Below are 20,230 nucleotides of genomic sequence, written 5' to 3'. Positions count from 1 at the left end.
GAGGTGGAAGGGGTCAACATGTCAAAAGCAGGTGAGATGGTTACATCATACACACTTTGGTCATTAAAATAGTCATGTTTGGTAATAATGATCAATACATTTCTGTGGCAGGACGCACTGACATGCTGACGCTTATGGTCAAGGTTTTCTGGCTTCTGTTGTTGGAAAAACTTACTGAAGAGTCTTTTTCATTAGATTTTACACTTCAAATGATCAGAATCAACCGACTTCATTAATAAAATGTTTTCCAGGTTCTGTTGACTTTCGAACAAAGAGGATTCGACGTTGTTATGGCAGTAAGGAGACGGCAGGAAGTGAAAGATTCTTGAGAAATATATGAACCACCTCTGGAAGTCTCTGTCAAGTTGTTGTGATTCCATGAAAGAGTTGTCTCGCATGGCAGCGTCACAGTAAGGTAAGAGTTTATTTAGCAAGTGAAGAACAGAAGTACAGCTGCTCATTCTTATTGTCTTATTCTTTTAAGATGCACCATGGGCTTGACTGGTGAGGCTTTGAAGGATCTTTAGAGCATTTTAGGAGCAGGAGCAAGTCAGCATGACATCACTCGAACCATGACTCGGACCAGAACCTACTACACGCAAGTCTACGCTGAGGATAAGACCATCAACGTCGTGCAGATTCACTCTGATGGTTACTCATAACATTTGTGACGATCTGTGACGTGGCTGAACCAGAACCACACGGACGCGATTGCTGCGCTGGATGGATTCTGCTTATTACGCGCGGACCGGACGGAGATGAGCGGAAAGAGAAAGGGCGGAGGACTGGCAGTGTTCGTCAACGAGAAGTGGTGCCTTCCCAGGCACGTCACTTTAAAGGATCAACACTGCTGTCCTGACATTAGACTTTTGACGCTGAGTCTGAGACCTTTCTACTTGCCACGGGAGTTTTCACATGTTGTCGCGGTGCTTGTGTACATTCCACCGTCGGCGAGCGCGGAGGCAGCATGTGACGTCATCACTGGAGTAGTGAACGGGTTACAGACTCAGAGCCCTCAGGCCCTCTTTATTATCTCCGGTGATTTTAATCACGCATCTCTTTCCTCCTGTCTGCCCAAATTCACGCAGTACGTCACTTGTGCCACCAGAGACAATAACACACTGGACCTTTTCTATGCGAACACTAAAGACGCTTATTTATCATCCCCCCTTCCTCCTTTGGGACGAGCTGACCACTGTCTGGTCCATCTCCTACCTGTTTACAAGCCACTTGTGAGCAGGCAACCAGCAGTGACTCGCTCAGTCAAGAAGTGGTCTGAAGAAGCTGAGGAAGCTCTGCAGGTCTGCTTTGAGACCACGGACTGGAGCATCTTCAGTGAGTCCCACAAGGAGGATATTGACGGACTAACTTCATGTGTCACGGACTACATAAACTTCTGTGTGGAGAGCATTGTACCAACCAGAACTGTACGATGCTTCTCCAACAACAAACCCAGGATTAATCCTGATATAAAGGCTCTCCTAAAGGAGAAGAAGAGAGTCTTTAGGTCAGGAAACAAAGAGGATCTGATGGCAGTCCAGAAGGAGCTGAGAAGGAAGATCAGGGAGGGAAAGGGGAGGTACAGGAGGAGGATGGAAGCGAGTCTGGCCAACAACAACACCAGAGATGTCTGGAGAGGTTTGAAATCCATATCCGGACATCAGACCAGGCTCTCTGTAGCAGCGGGGGATAAAAATTGGGCCGACAACTTAAACAGTTATTTTTCAAGGTTTGAGGTGTCGGCTCCCCCCCCTGCTCAACCATTCACACCTCTACACTTACCTTCTCCTCTCCCCCAAGCTTGTATTGTCTCAGCCCCCCCGCTGACTCCACAGGGGACAATGCCCCCCCACCCCAGCCTGTCCCTCACACCTCTCCAGGTGAGAAATCAGCTTAGGAGAACCAAGACAACAAAGGCCCCTGGACCAGACGGCATCGGTGGCAAAGTACTCAGGACGTGCTCTGACCAGTAAAGTGAAATTGTTGGACTTCTGTTCAACATGAGCTTGACCCTGGGAAGAGTTCCACTACTGTGTAAGACGTCCTGTGTGGTACCGGTGCCGAAGACTCAGCACCCTAAGGATCCCAGCTGCTACAGACCTGTGGCCTTCACATCCCACCTTATGAAGGCTCTGGAGCGGCTGGTCCTTAGTTACCTGAGTCCTCTGGTGCGCTCCTCCATGGATCCGTTGCAGTTTGCCTACCAACCTGACATCGGCGTGGAGGACGCCATCATCTTCCTTCTCCACCGAGCACTTTCTCACCTGGAGTCGCCTGGAAGCACTGTGAGGATCCTTTTCCTGGATCTAAGCAGTGCTTTCAATACCATCAGGTCAAACATCCTGAGGGACAAGCTGGAGCTGTCTGGAGCGGACACTCACCTCACGGACTGGATTGTGGACTACCTCACCAACCGTCCACAGTTCGTGAGGACCCGGGATGGTGTTTCGAGGACTGTACTGTGCAGTGTAGGGGTCCCCCAGGGAACAGTGTTAGCACCGTTCCTCTTTTCACTGTACACTGCAGACTTCCAACACCTGTCTCCCACCAGTCACCTGCAGAAGTTCTCGGACGACTCCGCCATCGTCGGCCTCATTAGGGACAGGGATGACGGGCCGTACCGGGGACTTGTCCAGGACTTTGTTGACTGGTGCCTGGAAAACCACCTTCAGATCAACTCCAGCAAAACTAAGGAGTTGATTGTGGATTTCCGGCGGTGTCCCTCCATCTCCCCCTCACCACTGAACATCCAGGGACAGGACATTGAGATTGTCACGACTTACAAGTTCCTGGGTGTTCACCTCAACAACCGCCTGGACTGGGTGGATAACACTGCTGCTCTTTATAAAAAGGGGCGGAGTAGAATCTACCTGCTCCGGAGGTTGAGGTCGTTTGGTGTCCGGGGGCCACTCCTGAAGTCATTCTATGACTCAGTAGTGGCCTCTGCCATCTTCAACGGTGTGGTCTGCTGGGGGAGCAGCATGACAGCAAAGGATAGGGCTAAACTGGACAGCCTTATTAAGAAGGCCGGTTACGTCCTAGGGCGCCCCCTGGATCCTGTGGAGGAAGTGACTGGAGGGAGGATGCGGAGCAAGCTGGGCTCCATGAGGAGGAACTTGTCTCACCCTCTCCAGCACACACTGAGGGCATTGAGGAGCTCCATCAGTGATAGGATGCTCCATCCCCGGTGTGTGAGGGAGAGGTACCGCAGGTCTTTCCTCCCTGCTGCCATCAGACTCCACAACAAGAACACACCAAGATAACTATTTAACTGCACCTCTTGTTATTTATGTAAATATGATTGTGTATATATTATATAGCGCAGATTTATCTTTTATTCTATTTCTCGTTTTTATTTCTGGGTGTTTTTATTTCTCTTGCTGCTGTTAAACCGAATTTCCCCTCGCGGGACTAATAAAGGTTTTTCTGATTCTGATTCTGATTCTGATATGAAACCTGTAATAAAGCACAATTTGATATCATTTTGAATAATGCTCCCATAGTATTCATCCAAACATGATCAATGCAGTTGTAACTTCAGCGATGCCTATAATTGATACCAATGAGTGCTTAAACATTTTAAATGAAGTTTTCATGATAACAGTTCAAATATTTTATTATGACAGGGTGATAAAAAGCAGCTCATGTACAATATTCATATTGGAGTTAATAGATTATCCAGTGTCAAAGGAATTTATGCCTTAAAAGTTTACTACTATTGGAATAATTACATCTATAATCATACTTTAGTAATCAATAACATGTATTGCATTAGTAGATACATAATCATACGTTAGTAATCAATAACATGTACTGCTTACAGCTAATCAATAATTAACAGAGGCTTGATATTGAGGCTAGTGTGAACTATCATGCTCATTTTTAGACCCCCAGGGGCCGTTGGGAATGAACCGGGGCCAAAAACGTGTTTTTCATGACTGTTGCTCTTCTGCTCTTATTTGACCTCTGTGACCCTCAGATATATGAAACCTGTTCTGTGTGACCTCTGACACCTCTTAAATCATATGCTGGTGGAACCATAATGATTGCCCCTCCCAAACCGAAAGTAGCTTCAGGAAGCACCTAGAAAAACGCCCTTGAAAACATATGTGTACAAATGGAACATGAAGAACCTCTAAAAGTTTCAGATCATTTGAATTAACAATGGTCGATTTATAGAGCTTCAAAGTCCAGATTTCTCCAAGTTTCCCATGATACCATGGGGCACAGGAAGTTCATAGCAACATCAAACCACCACAGTTCAACTCAGAATGGAGTCTAGTATAACATATCCAAATATCAGCTCTGAGGTCCAAGTAGAAAAAAAGTTCCCAAATCCATTCCTGGAACATCAGGTCTGCTTATTCTGTTACACTCAGAGACCATCTTGACAGAAGAATGACAACCTCTCACTCATTTTTGCACCGATGGACACCAGATTTCCTACAAAGATACTAGGGGACCGTCAGACTCTGTAAATTAAATTTGATCTTTCTAGCTTCACATGGGCCCACGTGACAGTGAAGTTATAGAATTAACCCTTTCATGTCCAACAGGCCACAATAACCAAGATAAGTCAATAGGTCAGAGATTCCTAAAGCTACTTAAACCAAAATGTTCATGTTTGATATTTAGTTCATTGTGAACACACACACTCATTTTCAGACCTCGAGGGGCCTCAGAGCAGAATCAGGAGCCAAAAAGCACATTTTCACAACAGTTGCTCTTTTGCTCTAATTTCACCTCTGTGACCCTCAGATATATGAAACTTGGTCTGTGTGACCTCTGACACCTCTAAAATCATATGCTGGTGGAACCATAATGATTGCCCCTCCCAAACCGGAAGTAGCTTCAGGAAGCACCTAGAAAAACGCCCCTGAAAACATATGTGTACAAATGGAACATGAATAATCTCTAAAAGTTTCAGATCATTTGAATTAACAATGGTCGATTTATAGAGCTTCAAGGTCCAGATTTCTCCAAGTTTCCCATGATACCATGGGGCACAGGAAGTTCATATTAACATCAAACTACCACAGTTCAACTCAGAATGGAGTCTAGAATAACATATCCAAATATCAGCTCTGAGGTCCAAGTAGAAAAAAACTCGCCAAATCCATTCCTGGAAGATCAGGTCTGGTCATTCTGTTACACTCAGAGACCATCTTGACAGAAGAATGACAACCTGTCACTCATTTTTGGACTCATTGACACCAAACTTCTCACAGGATAGTAGGAGACCATCTGAATGTGTCATATAAATATCAGCTTTACAAGGGCCTTCATGCCTCTTGAAGTTAGAGAATTAACCCTTTGATGTAGCACAGGCCACTACAAACAAATACATCATGTTGGTGTGTGTAGTTTTCTGATAGTATAACAGCAGTCTTGAGTCACCTATCAATAACATAAATATGTATATTTTCAATACATGTTCAAACATGTACTGTGGTTCTCACAAAGCTTTTAGACGTGCTGTTTTCTATTTCATAGGTTGTGTGTAATTAACAAATAGCTCTTAAGTTGCTATTTTAAACCATGATGATTACTGATGAATTTAATCAATTTTTACTGCTTACACATATCACATGGAATGACAAAATTATGAAAGATATTGCAAGTGTGGTGATTTCAAGAAAGCAGTGGTTTATCTCTATTTATCTTAAATATCTCCACTGTGTTTTGCTGAATGTTTGTTTGTTTATGTTTGTATTTTGTTGATGTACTTTGGGTGTTGATGGTTAGTAATTGAGTAGTGAAGGTTTAGGTATAGACGAGCTTATGCTTCATCCTTCTTACTTTGGACATGTTGGGTTAATATTATTGTTTTGACTATAATTATTGTTTGACTAATGTCATTGGTTTTGTTTGTTTGTCTTAAGTTTACTTTCTTATGAAACATGTTCTAAATAAAGCATTCATTCATTCATTCATTCATTAACACATCATGTCTGGTTTGCCTGAATATTGTTCATGGCGAACTCTTTATTGCTAAATAAACTCGCTGCCATGCGAGACAACTCTTTCAGGGGATCACAACGACTTGACAGAGACTTCCAGAGGTGGTTCATCTATTTCTCAAGAATCTTTCTCTTGCTGCCGTCTCCTTACTGCCATAACAACGTCGAATCCTCTTTGTCCGAAAGTCAACAGAACCTGGAAAACATTGTATTAATGAAGTCGTTTGATTCCGATCATTTGAAGTGTAAAATCTAATGAAAAAGACTCTTCAGTAAGTTTTTCCAACAACAGAAGCCAGAAAACCTTGACCATAAGCGTCAGCATGACAGTGCGTCCTGCCACAAAAATGTATTGATCATTATTACCAAACATGACTATTTTAATGACCAAAGTGTGTGTGATGTAACCACCTCACCTGCTTTTGACATGTTGACCCCTTCCTCCTCCGATGGTTAGTCCAGCACCTGATATGCAGCACTCCATCTCACCTAGAAAAGAACATAGAATTGCCTTTTATATATTTCCATGATGGGATGTGCTGTAGGTTTACAAGTTTGTGTTCACTATGCTTACAAATATTACTCACTTACTTCACATTTGAAATCATTTGTCAGGAACCACAGAGAGAAAGGTTTCATGTCAAGCAGGTCCAGAATTCTGGGCAGTTCTTGCAGGTCACTTCCATGCTAAAACAAAACGAAAACTTACTAGTGCTCCCTTTTAAATATAAAAAATCAATAAATACAAGCAAGTATACTTGATCATTCAGAGATAAGCTCTCCATGTTTCCTTCATCCATTGTTTGATGGTGTTTCCATCTGGTTTACCTCTTTAAATTACTTTTCATTATTATTTTATATATATTCTTTCATTTAAAGAAAACTACAAAAGATCAAATCCCTCATCCAAAAGGGTTCAAATAAACTTATACTTATATACTTAAATACGATAAATATGTTATCTGTATTAATATGCGGAAGTGATAAATGAAATCAATATCTTGAATATTAATAAAATAAATCTCCTACCATGACCTACCAATATAGCAAACTTTTTATTGGAATATACATATATTTTCGTCCTTTCAAAATAACAAACAAAATATGTGTGTGAGTTACATTATAATTTAAAAAGCTTAGTTTTAGCGAACTACCTCTCGTATTAACGCACCACAGAAAGTTACATTACACGCAATGAAACATTATTTCTGAGTCGACTTAAAGCAATAATTATTTCTTACCTCAATAGACGAGTGACACGCACCTTGTTCCGTCAAGTTACTGCAGAAACGTGAACAACAAAAACGCTTGTTCTGGGACGAGTAACAACAAGTGACATCAACACCCGGAGGTTTGGAGGAAGTTGCGTCTGGAGTGCAGCAGTTTGAAAACTTTTTAGCTGACGCTGAAACTACAAAACTGAACTCGGGCTTTATACAAGCACACATCTCCAATTGTATTCCATGGCGCTTTTAAACAAACAAGCACAATATCTCATTTTATTCCTGTGGTGTGACGGGTCTACATTCTGTGCGCGATCAGATTCTAGTCTGAGCTGTGTAAAAAATTGAGGTCAAATACAGATTAAATGCGCATTTTTCAAGTTAAATAAACAAGGAACATTTTTTAGGAACTGGAACTAGGAACTTTGTCAATGTGTGTTTTTCTACACTCGTTTTTTAGCGTGTGTGACGTCACCTCTGCAGGATCGCGATTACTGTTGACAAACGTCACATAGATCGCTCATAATCTCAGCTAAATAAAAAGAAAACATACGTCCATAAACGCAATCTCAATGAAAGGTTATATTTTCATACAAAAGCGCACCCAATTATAAAGAGGATCAAGCGAAATAGCACATCCAGACTTTATTTTACTGATTCATAAAAGAATGTCAACATGGTGGAGTTGAAACACCTAAAAATATACAATATAGTCACTTTTACAGGACCTTTTAAGCATGTATTAATCCACGAGAGCCTCTTGACTTCCGCGATGCGTGAACAATCCAAGCTTCAAAAAATACAAATGAAGCATTTTTTACCGATTTATGGTCACCGTGTACCACCTCAAAGTGGTTCTAGGTCGGTAAGCACAATCGGGGGTAGAATCGCACTGTCGACATTTAACATCATTCAAGTGCGCTTCATAGTTTAGTTAGAATTACGAAAGCCAAATGATAACAGTGATAACAAATGTTACCCGGGTCGTTTGAATCCGACGTTGGGGAGTTCTCTGTATATGAATGGGTGACCCGGGTAGGCTAAAACCGAAGTTTTTGTCCCCCCTATTCCGTCAACCTAGTGACGCCCGGGGGCATTGCAAGGCGTCGGACGGTATGACGCCTCGGGTGTGAGGACGTGTTGGACGGGCGCTTTTTGACTCGTTCACCCGAAACCCTAGCTCTGACCGCCAGGCAGACAAAAATGTTTATTCTATTGTTGACTTGACTCTAACCCGAGTTGAGCTTGTCTCTACCCAGTAATCAGTATTTATGATGTACTGTATGTTGTGTGTGTGGGGGGGGTATATACGATATATTTCTGTTATGTGACGTGGGTACGGCGTAGACCTTTAGAGATTAATGGATTCGGTGTCATGTCCTGACATTTGTATTCTTCTACATTTTGGTGGCAAACCACTCAATAGAAGAGCGTCTGTTGCATCTTAGGATGGTTTTCTAGCGTATCGATGAGCATGGAGTGATAGTTAACACAGCAAAGTGTCAGTTTGGGCTGCCTGTGATCGACTTCTTGGGACATAGTAAATCGTTTTTTTTATCAAGTTTTAGGGCATTGTGAAGTTTCAAAACTGGTTCCTGCCCCATGTAGCCAGCCTCCTACAGCCATTTTATGGAGCCCCAAGGTTAAAGAAAGCCAGTGATGAGGTAAACTGGACACTTCAACGCTTGCAGGCATTTTATGGTGCTAAGATGGCCCAAATGCAGCACTTCTAGCTCATCCCGCGTCTCGTGTGCCAATCGCTCTCACTGAGTAGAAGAACTCTCATTTCTCCGATCCTTACTTACACCCCAGCTCAAGCTCCGAGGTCTGTGGATCAGAATCTACTGATGGTAACTCGCACACGGTTCAGGACCAGAGGAAAGAAATCCTTCCAGGCTGCTGCTTGATGAAGTCTACTGACTCCTTCAAGAAACAGCTTAAGACACTTTTATTCGTGCAGGCTTTTCCTTGAATTTCTGAGACTCTTGTGTTTGTCTGTGTTGTCTTGACCTTTTAAGTATTTATTTTATTTAAGTGCTTTGTGACCCTGGTCTTGAAAAGCGCTCTATAAATACTAATTACTTACTTACACATCTGATGTGGCGGTGGGAGCTGTGGTTGAGCAGCATTTTTCCAGTCGGGGGACTAAGGGACAACGAGTGTAAATACAGTGTGTTTGCTACGCAGCATTTTCGTTTCTTCCTGGAGGGCCGTGCATTCACTGCATATGTTGAACCGACTTGGGTTCCTTCCAAAGAACCAGGTGTGTGTCCTAGAGCAATGCCTGTCTTGGACCGCGTTTCCTCTGGTGCCCACCCAGTATGTACGGACTAGGGGAGATATAGCAGTTTCGGCAGGTTGTTTAAGCCTAGGAGGTAAACCCTCGCAACACGGGGAGAACATACAAACTCCACACAGAAAGGTTGCCTTGGCCTGGAATCGAACCAGCAACCATCTTAGGAGTTTTAATAAAGTTGAAAAATGTAATGAAAAAAAAAAAGAAAGTGAAAAAAATGTTTTTTTTCACCTGGACCCTTTAGTTTCCTTTTGGGTGTTTCAGGGCAGGGCATGTTATGTAGCGGTTACATGGGGGTATGGTCTCCCACTGATGATTATAAATGTTCCTGCTGTATTAGACATGTCTTGTGATCCAACGACCTGTTAATAAACAGTTAACCTGACTCACATCTCGTTCTTCGTAATTCCACAGATGCATCGTTTTGAGGAGGAAATAATGTTAAGCAATTTGTCAAGCCAAAAACGATCATATAAACCTCATAGCATGTTACACTGATTGATTCCACCTGTGAGAGTTGGCATTCTATCTAGAATGTAGAATTTCTAGTTGATCATTGTACCTGTCAGTTAATCCTTTCACGATTTTAACGAACACACCCTTGCCATCCTCCAAGACACTTCAGTCACCTAACAAGGATGTCAAAATGCTTTAAATGTGTCATCCCTTATATAAATACAGAACAAAGCTGTCTCGTAGCTCACCTTGAGTTTGAGATTTGAACCCGCAGCAGGAGCTGGTCTACTGGAGAATCAAATTTTCCTCCTTGCAATTGTATTTGATTCCATCAAAGATGAGGAAACCTAAAGGTAAGAAACTAAATGTTTTGTTTTTTTTGTTCGTTCGAGAACAGAAATCGTGTTTTCTTTTTTTTTACAGACTTTGGATCATTAAAGATCATAATATAAGAAGACAATTTATTGATGAATAATATGATGCATTCCACTAAAAATATCAATCATGTCATGATTCAATTCATAATTATTATGACAATCCTAAGCAAATCATTGGTTTATTTTATAAATCGTCCTTGTGAATTAAGGTTTCTTCTTTATTATCATTTTTTCTTATATTTCATGAGATTTATAATAAATGGGGAAAGAATTAAATTGTTTTTGATATTCTTTTTTTTTTAATTCAAGTATTGAATTGGGATTGATTCATAAAGAACAATAATTTTTCAATTAGCATTTTTACCAAGTCAAAGATGTTTTAGATGTTGTGTGTCATTCAAAAAACAGTGTTTAAGAACCCCAAAGCTAAATTCACATTCCAAATAAAAAAATCCCTTGAAATCTTTTTTTTTTTTTAGAAGTCAGCTCTATATTCAATTTATTTATTGATATATTTGTTACTTATTTAAAGGACAAAAAGTAGGCTTTGTGACCAATGTTCTGAAAAAGATTTGGGAAAGTGAAAAGATCAGTTTAGACCAGAATGTTCTGGAATTCTGCAAATGAACCGAGTCGGGAAGTACTTTACGAGTTTTGCATATACATGGACAGTAAATACTGAATAGGTTTATGAAAGGTGCTAAGAATTATTTTTTTGGTAAACATGATATGAATTGAAATGATTTTCTGTTTTTCAAGAAATCTGTTGACAATTTTTATGATGAGATGAGAATCTTAAAAGGCAACTAATTTAAAACCTTAATCTCCTGACATCTTCATTTATCCACTGTCATGTATGAAATCAAGTTACAGTTACAGTTACAGAACAGCACAACGTGAAAATACCTTTTTATGTATTTGTTTCAATACCTTTTATTGATTTCCTCTTTTATAGGCACTTTTTATGTTCTGGTCTGCACTACACTGTGTTTCCAACTGCTCTCAACTTCCTTTGCAACGACAACCACCAGCACAACAGCTGAAACAACCACGCCTACTGTTAACCCAACAAGTTCAACTACGACAAATGTAAGCCCGACATCACTGACCACACCAACCGTTAGCCCAACACCATCAACAACACCAACCGTTAGCCCAACACCCTCGACTACACCAACAGTTAGCCCAACACCATCAACTACACCAACTGTTAGCCCAACACCATCAACAACACCAACTGTTAGCCCAACACCATCGACTACACCAACCGTTAGCCCAACACCATCGACAACACCAACCGTTAGCCCAACACCATCAACAACACCAACCGTTAGCCCAACACCCTCGACTTCACCAACAGTTAGCCCAACACCCTCGACTACACCAACAGTTAGCCCAACACCATCGACAACACCAACCGTTAGCCCAACACCATCGACTACACCAACCGTTAGCCCAACACCATCAACAACACCAACCGTTAGCCCAACACCCTCGACTACACCAACAGTTAGCCCAACACCATCAACTACACCAACTGTTAGCCCAACACCATCAACAACACCAACTGTTAGCCCAACACCCTCGACTACACCAACAGTTAGCCCAACACCATCGACAACACCAACCGTTAGCCCAACACCATCGACAACACCAACCGTTAGCCCAACACCATCGACAACACCAACCGTTAGCCCAACACCATCAACAACACCAACCGTTAGCCCAACACCATCAACAACACCAACTGTTAGCCCAACACCCTCGACTACACCAACAGTTAGCCCAACACCATCAACAACACCAACAGTTAGCCCAACACCATCGACTACACCAACTGTTAGCCCAACACCATCAACAACACCAACTGTTAGCCCAACACCCTCGACTACACCAACAGTTAGCCCAACACCATCAACAACACCAACTGTTAGCCCAACACCATCGACAACACCAACTGTTAGCCCAACACCATCGACAACACCAACCGTTAGCCCAACACCATCGACTACACCAACAGTTAGCCCAACACCAACAGTTAGCCCAACACCATCGACTACACCAACTGTTAGCCCAACACCATCAACAACACCAACTGTTAGCCCAACACCCTCAACTACACCAACAGTTAGCCCAACACCATCGACAACACCAACTGTTAGCCCAACACCATCGACAACACCAACCGTTAGCCCAACACCATCGACAACACCAACCGTTAGCCCAACACCATCAACAACACCAACCGTTAGCCCAACACCCTCGACTACACCAACAGTTAGCCCAACACCCTCGACTACACCAACTGTTAGCCCAACACCAACCGTTAGCCCAACACCATCGACAACACCAACCGTTAGCCCAACACCATCAACAACACGAACCGTTAGCCCAACACCCTCGACTACACCAACAGTTAGCCCAACACCCTCGACTACACCAACAGTTAGCCCAACACCATCGACAACACCAACCGTTAGCCCAACACCATCGACTACACCAACCCTTAGCCCAACACCATCAACAACACCAACCGTTAGCCCAACACCCTCGACTACACCAACAGTTAGCCCAACACCATCAACTACACCAACAGTTAGCCCAACACCCTCGACTACACCAACAGTTAGCCCAACACCATCGACAACACCAACCGTTAGCCCAACACCCTCGACTACACCAACAGTTAGCCCAACACCATCAACAACACCAACCGTTAGTCCAACACCATCGACTACACCAACCGTTAGCCCAACACCATCGACTACACCAACAGTTAGCCCAACACCATCAACTACACCAACGGTTAGCCCAACACCATCAACAACACCAACTGTTAGCCCAACACCCTCGACTACACCAACAGTTAGCCCAACACCATCGACAACACCAACTGTTAGCCCAACACCATCGACAACACCAACCGTTAGCCCAACACCCTCGACTACACCAACAGTTAGCCCAACACCATCAACAACACCAACCGTTAGTCCAACACCATCGACTACACCAACCGTTAGCCCAACACCATCAACAACACCAACAGTTAGCCCAACACCATCGACTACACCAACTGTTAGCCAAACACCATCAACAACACCAACTGTTAGCCCAACACCCTTGACTACACCAACAGTTAGCCCAACACCATCGACAACACCAACTGTTAGCCCAACACCATCGACAACACCAACCGTTAGCCCAACACCCTCGACTACACCAACAGTTAGCCCAACACCATCAACAACACCAACCGTTAGTCCAACACCATCGACTACACCAACCGTTAGCCCAACACCATCGATAACACCAACTGTTAGCCCAACACCCTTGACTACACCAACAGTTAGCCCAACACCATCAACTACACCAACTGTTAGCCCAACACCATCAACAACACCAACCGTTAGCCCAACACCCTCGACTACACCAACAGTTAGCCCAACACCATCAACAACACCAACCGTTAGTCCAACACCATCGACTACACCAACCGTTAGCCCAACACCATCGATAACACCAACTGTTAGCCCAACACCATCGACTACACCAACTGTTAGCCCAACACCATCAACAACACCAACTGTTAGCCCAACACCCTCGACTACACCAACAGTTAGCCCAACACCATCAACTACACCAACTGTTAGCCCAACACCATCAACAACACCAACTGTTAGCCCAACACCCTCGACTACACCAACAGTTAGCCCAACACCATCGACAACACCAACAGTTAGCCCAACACCATCGACTACACCAACTGTTAGCCCAACACCATCAACAACACCAACTGTTAGCCCAACACCATCAAAAACACCAACTGTTAGCCCAACACCCTCGACTACACCAACAGTTAGCCCAACACCATCGACAACACCAACAGTTAGCCCAACACCATCGACTACACCAACTGTTAGCCCAACACCATCAACAACACCAACTGTTAGCCCAACACCCTCGACTACACCAACAGTTAGCCCAACACCATCGACAACACTAACAGTTAGCCCAACACCATCGACTACACCAACTGTTAGCCCAACACCATCGACAACACCAACCGTTAGCCCAACACCCTCGACTACACCAACAGTTAGCCCAACACCATCAACAACACCAACCGTTAGCCCAACACCATCGACTACACCAACAGTTAGCCCAACACCATCAACAACACCATCCGTTAGCCCAACACCATCGACTACACCAACAGTTAGCCCAACACCATCAACAACACCAACAGTTAGCCCAACACCATCAACAACACCAACCGTTAGCCCAACACCATCGACTACACCAACAGTTAGCCCAACACCATTAACAACACCATCCGTTAGCCCAACACCATCGACTACACCAACAGTTAGCCCAACACCATCGCCAACACCAACTGTTAGCCCAACACCATCGACAACACCAACTGTTAGCCCAACACCCTCGACTACACCAACCGTTAGCCCAAAGCCATCAACAACACTGACCTTTAGCCCAACACCATCGACTACAAGAACCGATGGCACAACACCATCGACTACACCAACTGTTAGCCCAACACCATCAAGAACACCAACTCTTAGTTCAACACCATCAACAACACAAATTGTTAGCCCAACACCCTCGACTACACCAAAAGTTAGCCCAACACCATCGACAACACCAACCGTTAGCCCAACACCATCGACTACACCAACCACTAGCCCAACACCATCAACAACACGAACCGTTAGCCCAACACCAACTGTTAGACAAACACCATCAACAACACCAACTGCTGGCCCAACACCATTGACTACACCATTTGTTACCCGAACACCATCAACAACACCAAAAGTTAGCCCAACACCAGTAGTCACTGCAGCTAAAGGAAGCACACCAGCAATTACAACAGCTGGAGGAAGCACACCAGCAGTAACTGCTTCTAAAGGAAGCACACCAGCAGTTACAGCAGCTGGAGGAAGCACACCAGCAGTCACTGCAGCTAAAGGAAGCACACCAGCGGTCACTGCAACTGATGGAAGCACACCAGCAATTACTGCAGCTGGAGGAAGCACACCAGCAGTCACTGCAGCTAAAGGAAGCACACCAGCAATCATTGCAGCTGGAGGAAGCACACCAGCAGTCACTGCAGCTAAAGGAAGCACACCAGCGGTCACTGCAACTGATGGAAGCACACCAGCAATTACTGCAGCTGGAGGAAGCACACCAGCAGTCACTGCAGCTAAAGGAAGCACACCAGCAGTTACAGCAGCTGGAGGAAGCACACCAGCAGTCACTGCAGCTGGAGGAAGCACACCAGTAGTCACTGCAGCTGGAGGAAGCACACCAGCAATTACAGCAGCTGGAGGAAGCACACCAGCAGTAACTGCAGCTAAAGGAAGCACACCAGCAGTCACTGCAGCTAAAGGAAGCACTCTGGCAGTTACCGCAGCTGGAGGAAGCACACCAGCAGTCACTGCAGCTAAAGGAAGCACACCAGCAGTCACTGCAGCTAAAGAAAGCACACCAGCAGTCACTTCAGCTAAAGGAAGCACACCAGCAATTACAGCAGCTGGAGGAAGCACACTAGCAGTCACTGCAGCTAAAGGAAGCACACTGGCAGTTACAGCAGCAGGAGGAACCACACTAGCAGTTATAACAGCAGGAGTTAGCACACCAGCAATAGGAGTTTTGACAACAAAACCAAGGACAACAACAGCTTTGGCAAAAACAACATCGCTCACATTTTCAACGACAGCACAAACCACAGTGGGTGTTCTGAAGGTGAGCGGAACAGTATTCTTTATGTCGGAATGATACTGACTTGTAAAAAAAATGTTTTCTTTTTCTAGGATCCTGTGAATTCAGCAAGCTGTGGAATATCCAGTTTCTGTGCATCTCAACCTGCTTCATGTAACCCTTCAAAAGTTACAAATTGCCAATTTATTTCAGCAAGGCCAGGAAATAATGGAAAATCTTGTGTTTCTATATCGGGTCAAAGTTCAGGCTACATAGCTTGTAGTTTTTCACTTGACCTATTAATTGTAAGTGCTGCTGGAGAGAGAGCATTTTGTCATTCATGATGTCACTTTTTATATGTGTTCGAAATTCCCTCTCTTTACAGGGTGGTAACGACCCCACATATGTTTGTGCCAATAAGAATGGAAAATTAAAATTCTTAACTGCACGTTCTGACAACGGCAAGCTTCAGCCAACTAAGGTCAGCCCTCTTAATCTTAAAATTTGTCTTTTAATACAATCATTTGAATCCACTGCTGAACAGTCCTGTGTCATAACAATCATTTATTTATTTTTTTAGTTGAGCGCCAGCTCCGTGAAAGGGAATATTAATGGTTTGACAATCCAGTGTACATTTTGTCTTATTGTACCGTCCGGAAGATTAAGACAAATCGGCAATGTCTCAGTTCATTTATTAACGGGAACCTTTAATGAAGGTAAGGTTGACAATTCAACTGAAATGTACATTTTATCCAGTTATCAGTGGATTTGATTTTTATTTCATTTCTTAAATCAGAAAACGATGAACTGGGCGATCCTACTCCTAGGGTTATAACACCCGTAACAGATTTGCAAGCTTTGAACTCAACTGCCATCAACATCCTGACAACTACCCCTGCTCCACAAACAATTGGCCAGAAAAAGACAACCATTCCGGCTTCAAACACTGCCCAACATACAACAAGCCACGCCACAACTCGGCACCAGTCACTCACACAAGGTAAGGACACCACTGCAAAATATCCAGCAGATTAAAAAGTGCATTTTTGCAATTGAATATCATTTTCTCTCTCTCTCTGCAGCTCTCCTCATCACAGTGGGTTTGTTGAGCCTGTCCATGCTATAAGGACCAGAAAACATGAAGATGTTTCATGCTAATAAAATAAAAAATACAATTCAAATGTATATGCTCATCATAGCCACACTTGTTGCTTAAATCTCTTTCATACACAAGTGTAGAATGAAGAGAAAACATTTGTTCTTTGGAAATGATTATGTTAAATTATTCTTAATAATACTCATAAATGTAGCATTGGATTTTCAGTTTTCTCCTATTGTTTTGCTGGGCGAGTACAACACATGTCTTTGTACAAATAAACTGGTAATATATTTAATCTCTCAGTCTGGACAACTCTTATTTTACTTTTAAGAAAGGTGGGACCTTTCCAACAATAGAAAATAAACGTCTACATGTACCAAAAACTAAAAATACTTCAATTAAAAGTTTGTCTATGTCCTAAAGTGCACAAATATAAACTAGAAATCCACCACACTGAGCTGCTAATTTACAATCTCGGATTTCTTGTACCCAATATTGACAACCTACATTTTTATTGATCTATGGTTACATTCATTTTTTTACATCTTCAGCAGCATTAACAGTCAATTTTAAGTTTACTCAATGGAACAGCCGTTGGCATTAGTGTCTAAACTTACTTTTACTGTACAAAACACACAACGGTGTGCACAAAAGTGCTTATCGCTGTTTTCAATAATTTAATTTTTTTCCTTGTCTCAATATAAACGTTTGCACAAAACAATACTCAACCTATTTTTAGATTCGTAGAGCAGTGTAATGCATCTGCTATAAGAGTCTAGGCTGACACCACTTCATTATTTTGATAGTTCAGCTATCGTGATGAAGCATCGCAAGATTACAGTACATTGCCAAATATGTGGGGGTTTTAAACTATTATATGTTATTTTACTCATCATGTGTTGACAATTTGAAGCCTTTTTAAAATGTTACCCTTAAATATTCATGAATTTAATATCTTCCAAAACTTTATTTAAAGGTCAACTAATGTGAAAACCCAACTCTCCTTAATGAGTGACTTGTTTCAAATGTTTAAGTCTTCCTCTCCAATATGCAGTAAGTCCCTCATCATTGTGATTTCTTGAAATTTTTACTTTAAAAAGTTACCCCCCTTCTAAAATATCGGCGAACAAGAGGTTACAAGAGCAGAGTCCGTTATGATGTAATAATAGCTTCGCTTCTCCTTCCGCCAGCTGTAGGCACCCCCGCTTTGTTAATACAACGAGTCCCTGTAGGCTGAGATGTCATTGGTGGAGCAATGTTGAAACCCCATATGCTTTACCAAACATCCTCTTGAATGTGTCATAAATCAGTTAAGATCTGTTCAACGGAAAACCATCAAAAACTCAAGGATACAATTTGGAACTTGAATTTAGATCTAAACTTAAGAATCCCAACATACTGACTTTGTCTTCTAATACATTTTCTGAACCACTTTGTGGCTACTGTGTTTGAAAACCTTTAGTTAGTTTGTTAAAAGGATACTGGATGATATCAATAGATGTGGAAAAACAGATTTATCAAGGGAAAACTACACCCAATCAAACAAACTATGAGGAAAACCTAAAGGGAAGAATCCACCAATCGATCAGCCGAAACCGTGCACACATGTCTGCGTCCGTCACAAATGTCACAACAAAAAAAAACAAGGGCAGCAACATGAAAAGATCTGGTAGATATTTTAGAATATAATTGCATTCATCAGTTTGTTTTTAATTTTTCATGAAGCAGGGACTCTTTCTTTTTTCAATATTCTGATATAATCATGAGTAGTTAATAATAATATAATAATTCATGCTATGAGGACTCCTCCAAGGGGGGAGTTTGTGTATCCCAATGATTCAGGTAGATATTTTTCCGGGAGCCTGGTTCCTAGTAACTAGGCTCCTAGTAGGGTTTCCCATGGCAAACAGGTCCCTGATGAGAGGTCAGACTGAGTATTGTCCAAAATCGACTCCATGAAATAGAATGATGGAATTAAGTTTAAACTCTCTGCAAGTCAGGAGGTACATTTCATGTCAGTGAAATCATCATGAACTATAACTTACCAAGATGTGCCTGTTTTGATCAATACTTTTGTTAATTAGTCCTTTCGGTTTGTATCTATCATAGTGTTGGTATCTTGCTGTTGGCAGGTGCAGGAAATTTAAAAAATAAGATATAGGACTCGATTTACAATTTCGGAGCAAAACCTGTTGCGCTAACTGTGATCATGAAAGCAAGCTAGAGCCGGTTTTACCTCGCTGCACCGGTCCCCTGAATCACACATGGATTTGTATATCCTGGGTTTGCTTCTAATTGCTTCAGCCTCAAAAGAGCTAGCACTTTTAAACTTTAAAATATTTTTTTTCACACCATGAGACAGCATGTTAAAAAATATAACTTGAATCTAAAGTTCACTGAAAAGGTACCCCATTGGAACTACATAGATTTGAAACCCTGATGATGGATACATAGATTGGTCAGGAGTGGAATGAACTGTAGTTTTATTTTTGACAGCTTAAATTATTTCTATTTAAATAGAGCAACATTTTAAATAACATTTTAAACAAAAAATAGTAGGGACAGTTAAGAGCTTGGTAGAAAAAACCTAGATGTTTGACAAATTTCTAAGGTGTGTCAGACACATTGAGAGGATGGACATGTTTTGAGGAAATACAGACAGGTTGTGACGAGAGACAGACATCTGTTAAGGAAAGACAGACATGTTGTAAGGAAAGACGGACAGGTTGTGGGGAGAGACAAATACAGTATATTGTGAGGAGAGACAGACATGTTGTTAAATGAGACAAACATATGATGAGGAGAGACATACATGTTGTGAAATCAGACAAACATTTAGTCAGGAGAGACAGACATGTTGTGAAATCAGACAGAGATTTTGTGAGGAGAGACAGACATGTAGTGAAGAGAGATAGTAATGTTGTGAGGTAAAACAAACATGTTATCAGAAAAGTAGGACATTTTGTGAGGAGAGACAGACATGTTATGAAATGAGACGAACATGTAGTCAGGAGAGACATACATGTTAAGAGGAGAGAAAGACATGTTGTTAAATCAGACTAACATGTAGTGAGGAGAGACAGACATGTTGCGAAATGAGA

General features: G+C 42.4%; 1 protein-coding gene and 1 long non-coding RNA gene across 2 annotated transcripts; one reads left to right on the top strand and one right to left on the bottom strand.

The window, feature by feature from the left end:
* Positions 1 to 6,028: 6,028 nt before the first annotated feature.
* LOC148082808 (uncharacterized) lies at positions 6,029 to 7,291 on the bottom strand. Its single transcript, XR_015710852.1, has 4 exons — positions 7,202 to 7,291; positions 6,552 to 6,647; positions 6,377 to 6,449; positions 6,029 to 6,156 (listed from the first exon to the last, which is right to left on the bottom strand). It is a non-coding gene; the product is annotated as an uncharacterized LOC148082808 (long non-coding RNA).
* A 7,047-nt stretch (positions 7,292 to 14,338) lies between these two features.
* LOC148082807 (uncharacterized) lies at positions 14,339 to 17,415 on the top strand (the record flags this gene model as incomplete). Its single annotated transcript, XM_087790236.1, has 6 exons — positions 14,339 to 16,075; positions 16,144 to 16,335; positions 16,416 to 16,511; positions 16,611 to 16,746; positions 16,827 to 17,030; positions 17,113 to 17,415. Coding segments are annotated over 6 exons (2,409 nt in total), but the record flags the coding sequence as incomplete, so codon positions are not given.
* Positions 17,416 to 20,230: the final 2,815 nt, after the last annotated feature.

The sequence above is a fragment of the Callionymus lyra genome, chromosome 4, assembly GCF_982586985.1.
Source record: "Callionymus lyra chromosome 4, fCalLyr1.hap1.1, whole genome shotgun sequence".
Classification (NCBI taxonomy): domain Eukaryota; kingdom Metazoa; phylum Chordata; class Actinopteri; order Syngnathiformes; family Callionymidae; genus Callionymus; species Callionymus lyra.
The sequence above is the reverse complement of the archived record's forward strand: the minus strand, read 5'-3'. Positions and strand labels throughout refer to the sequence as shown.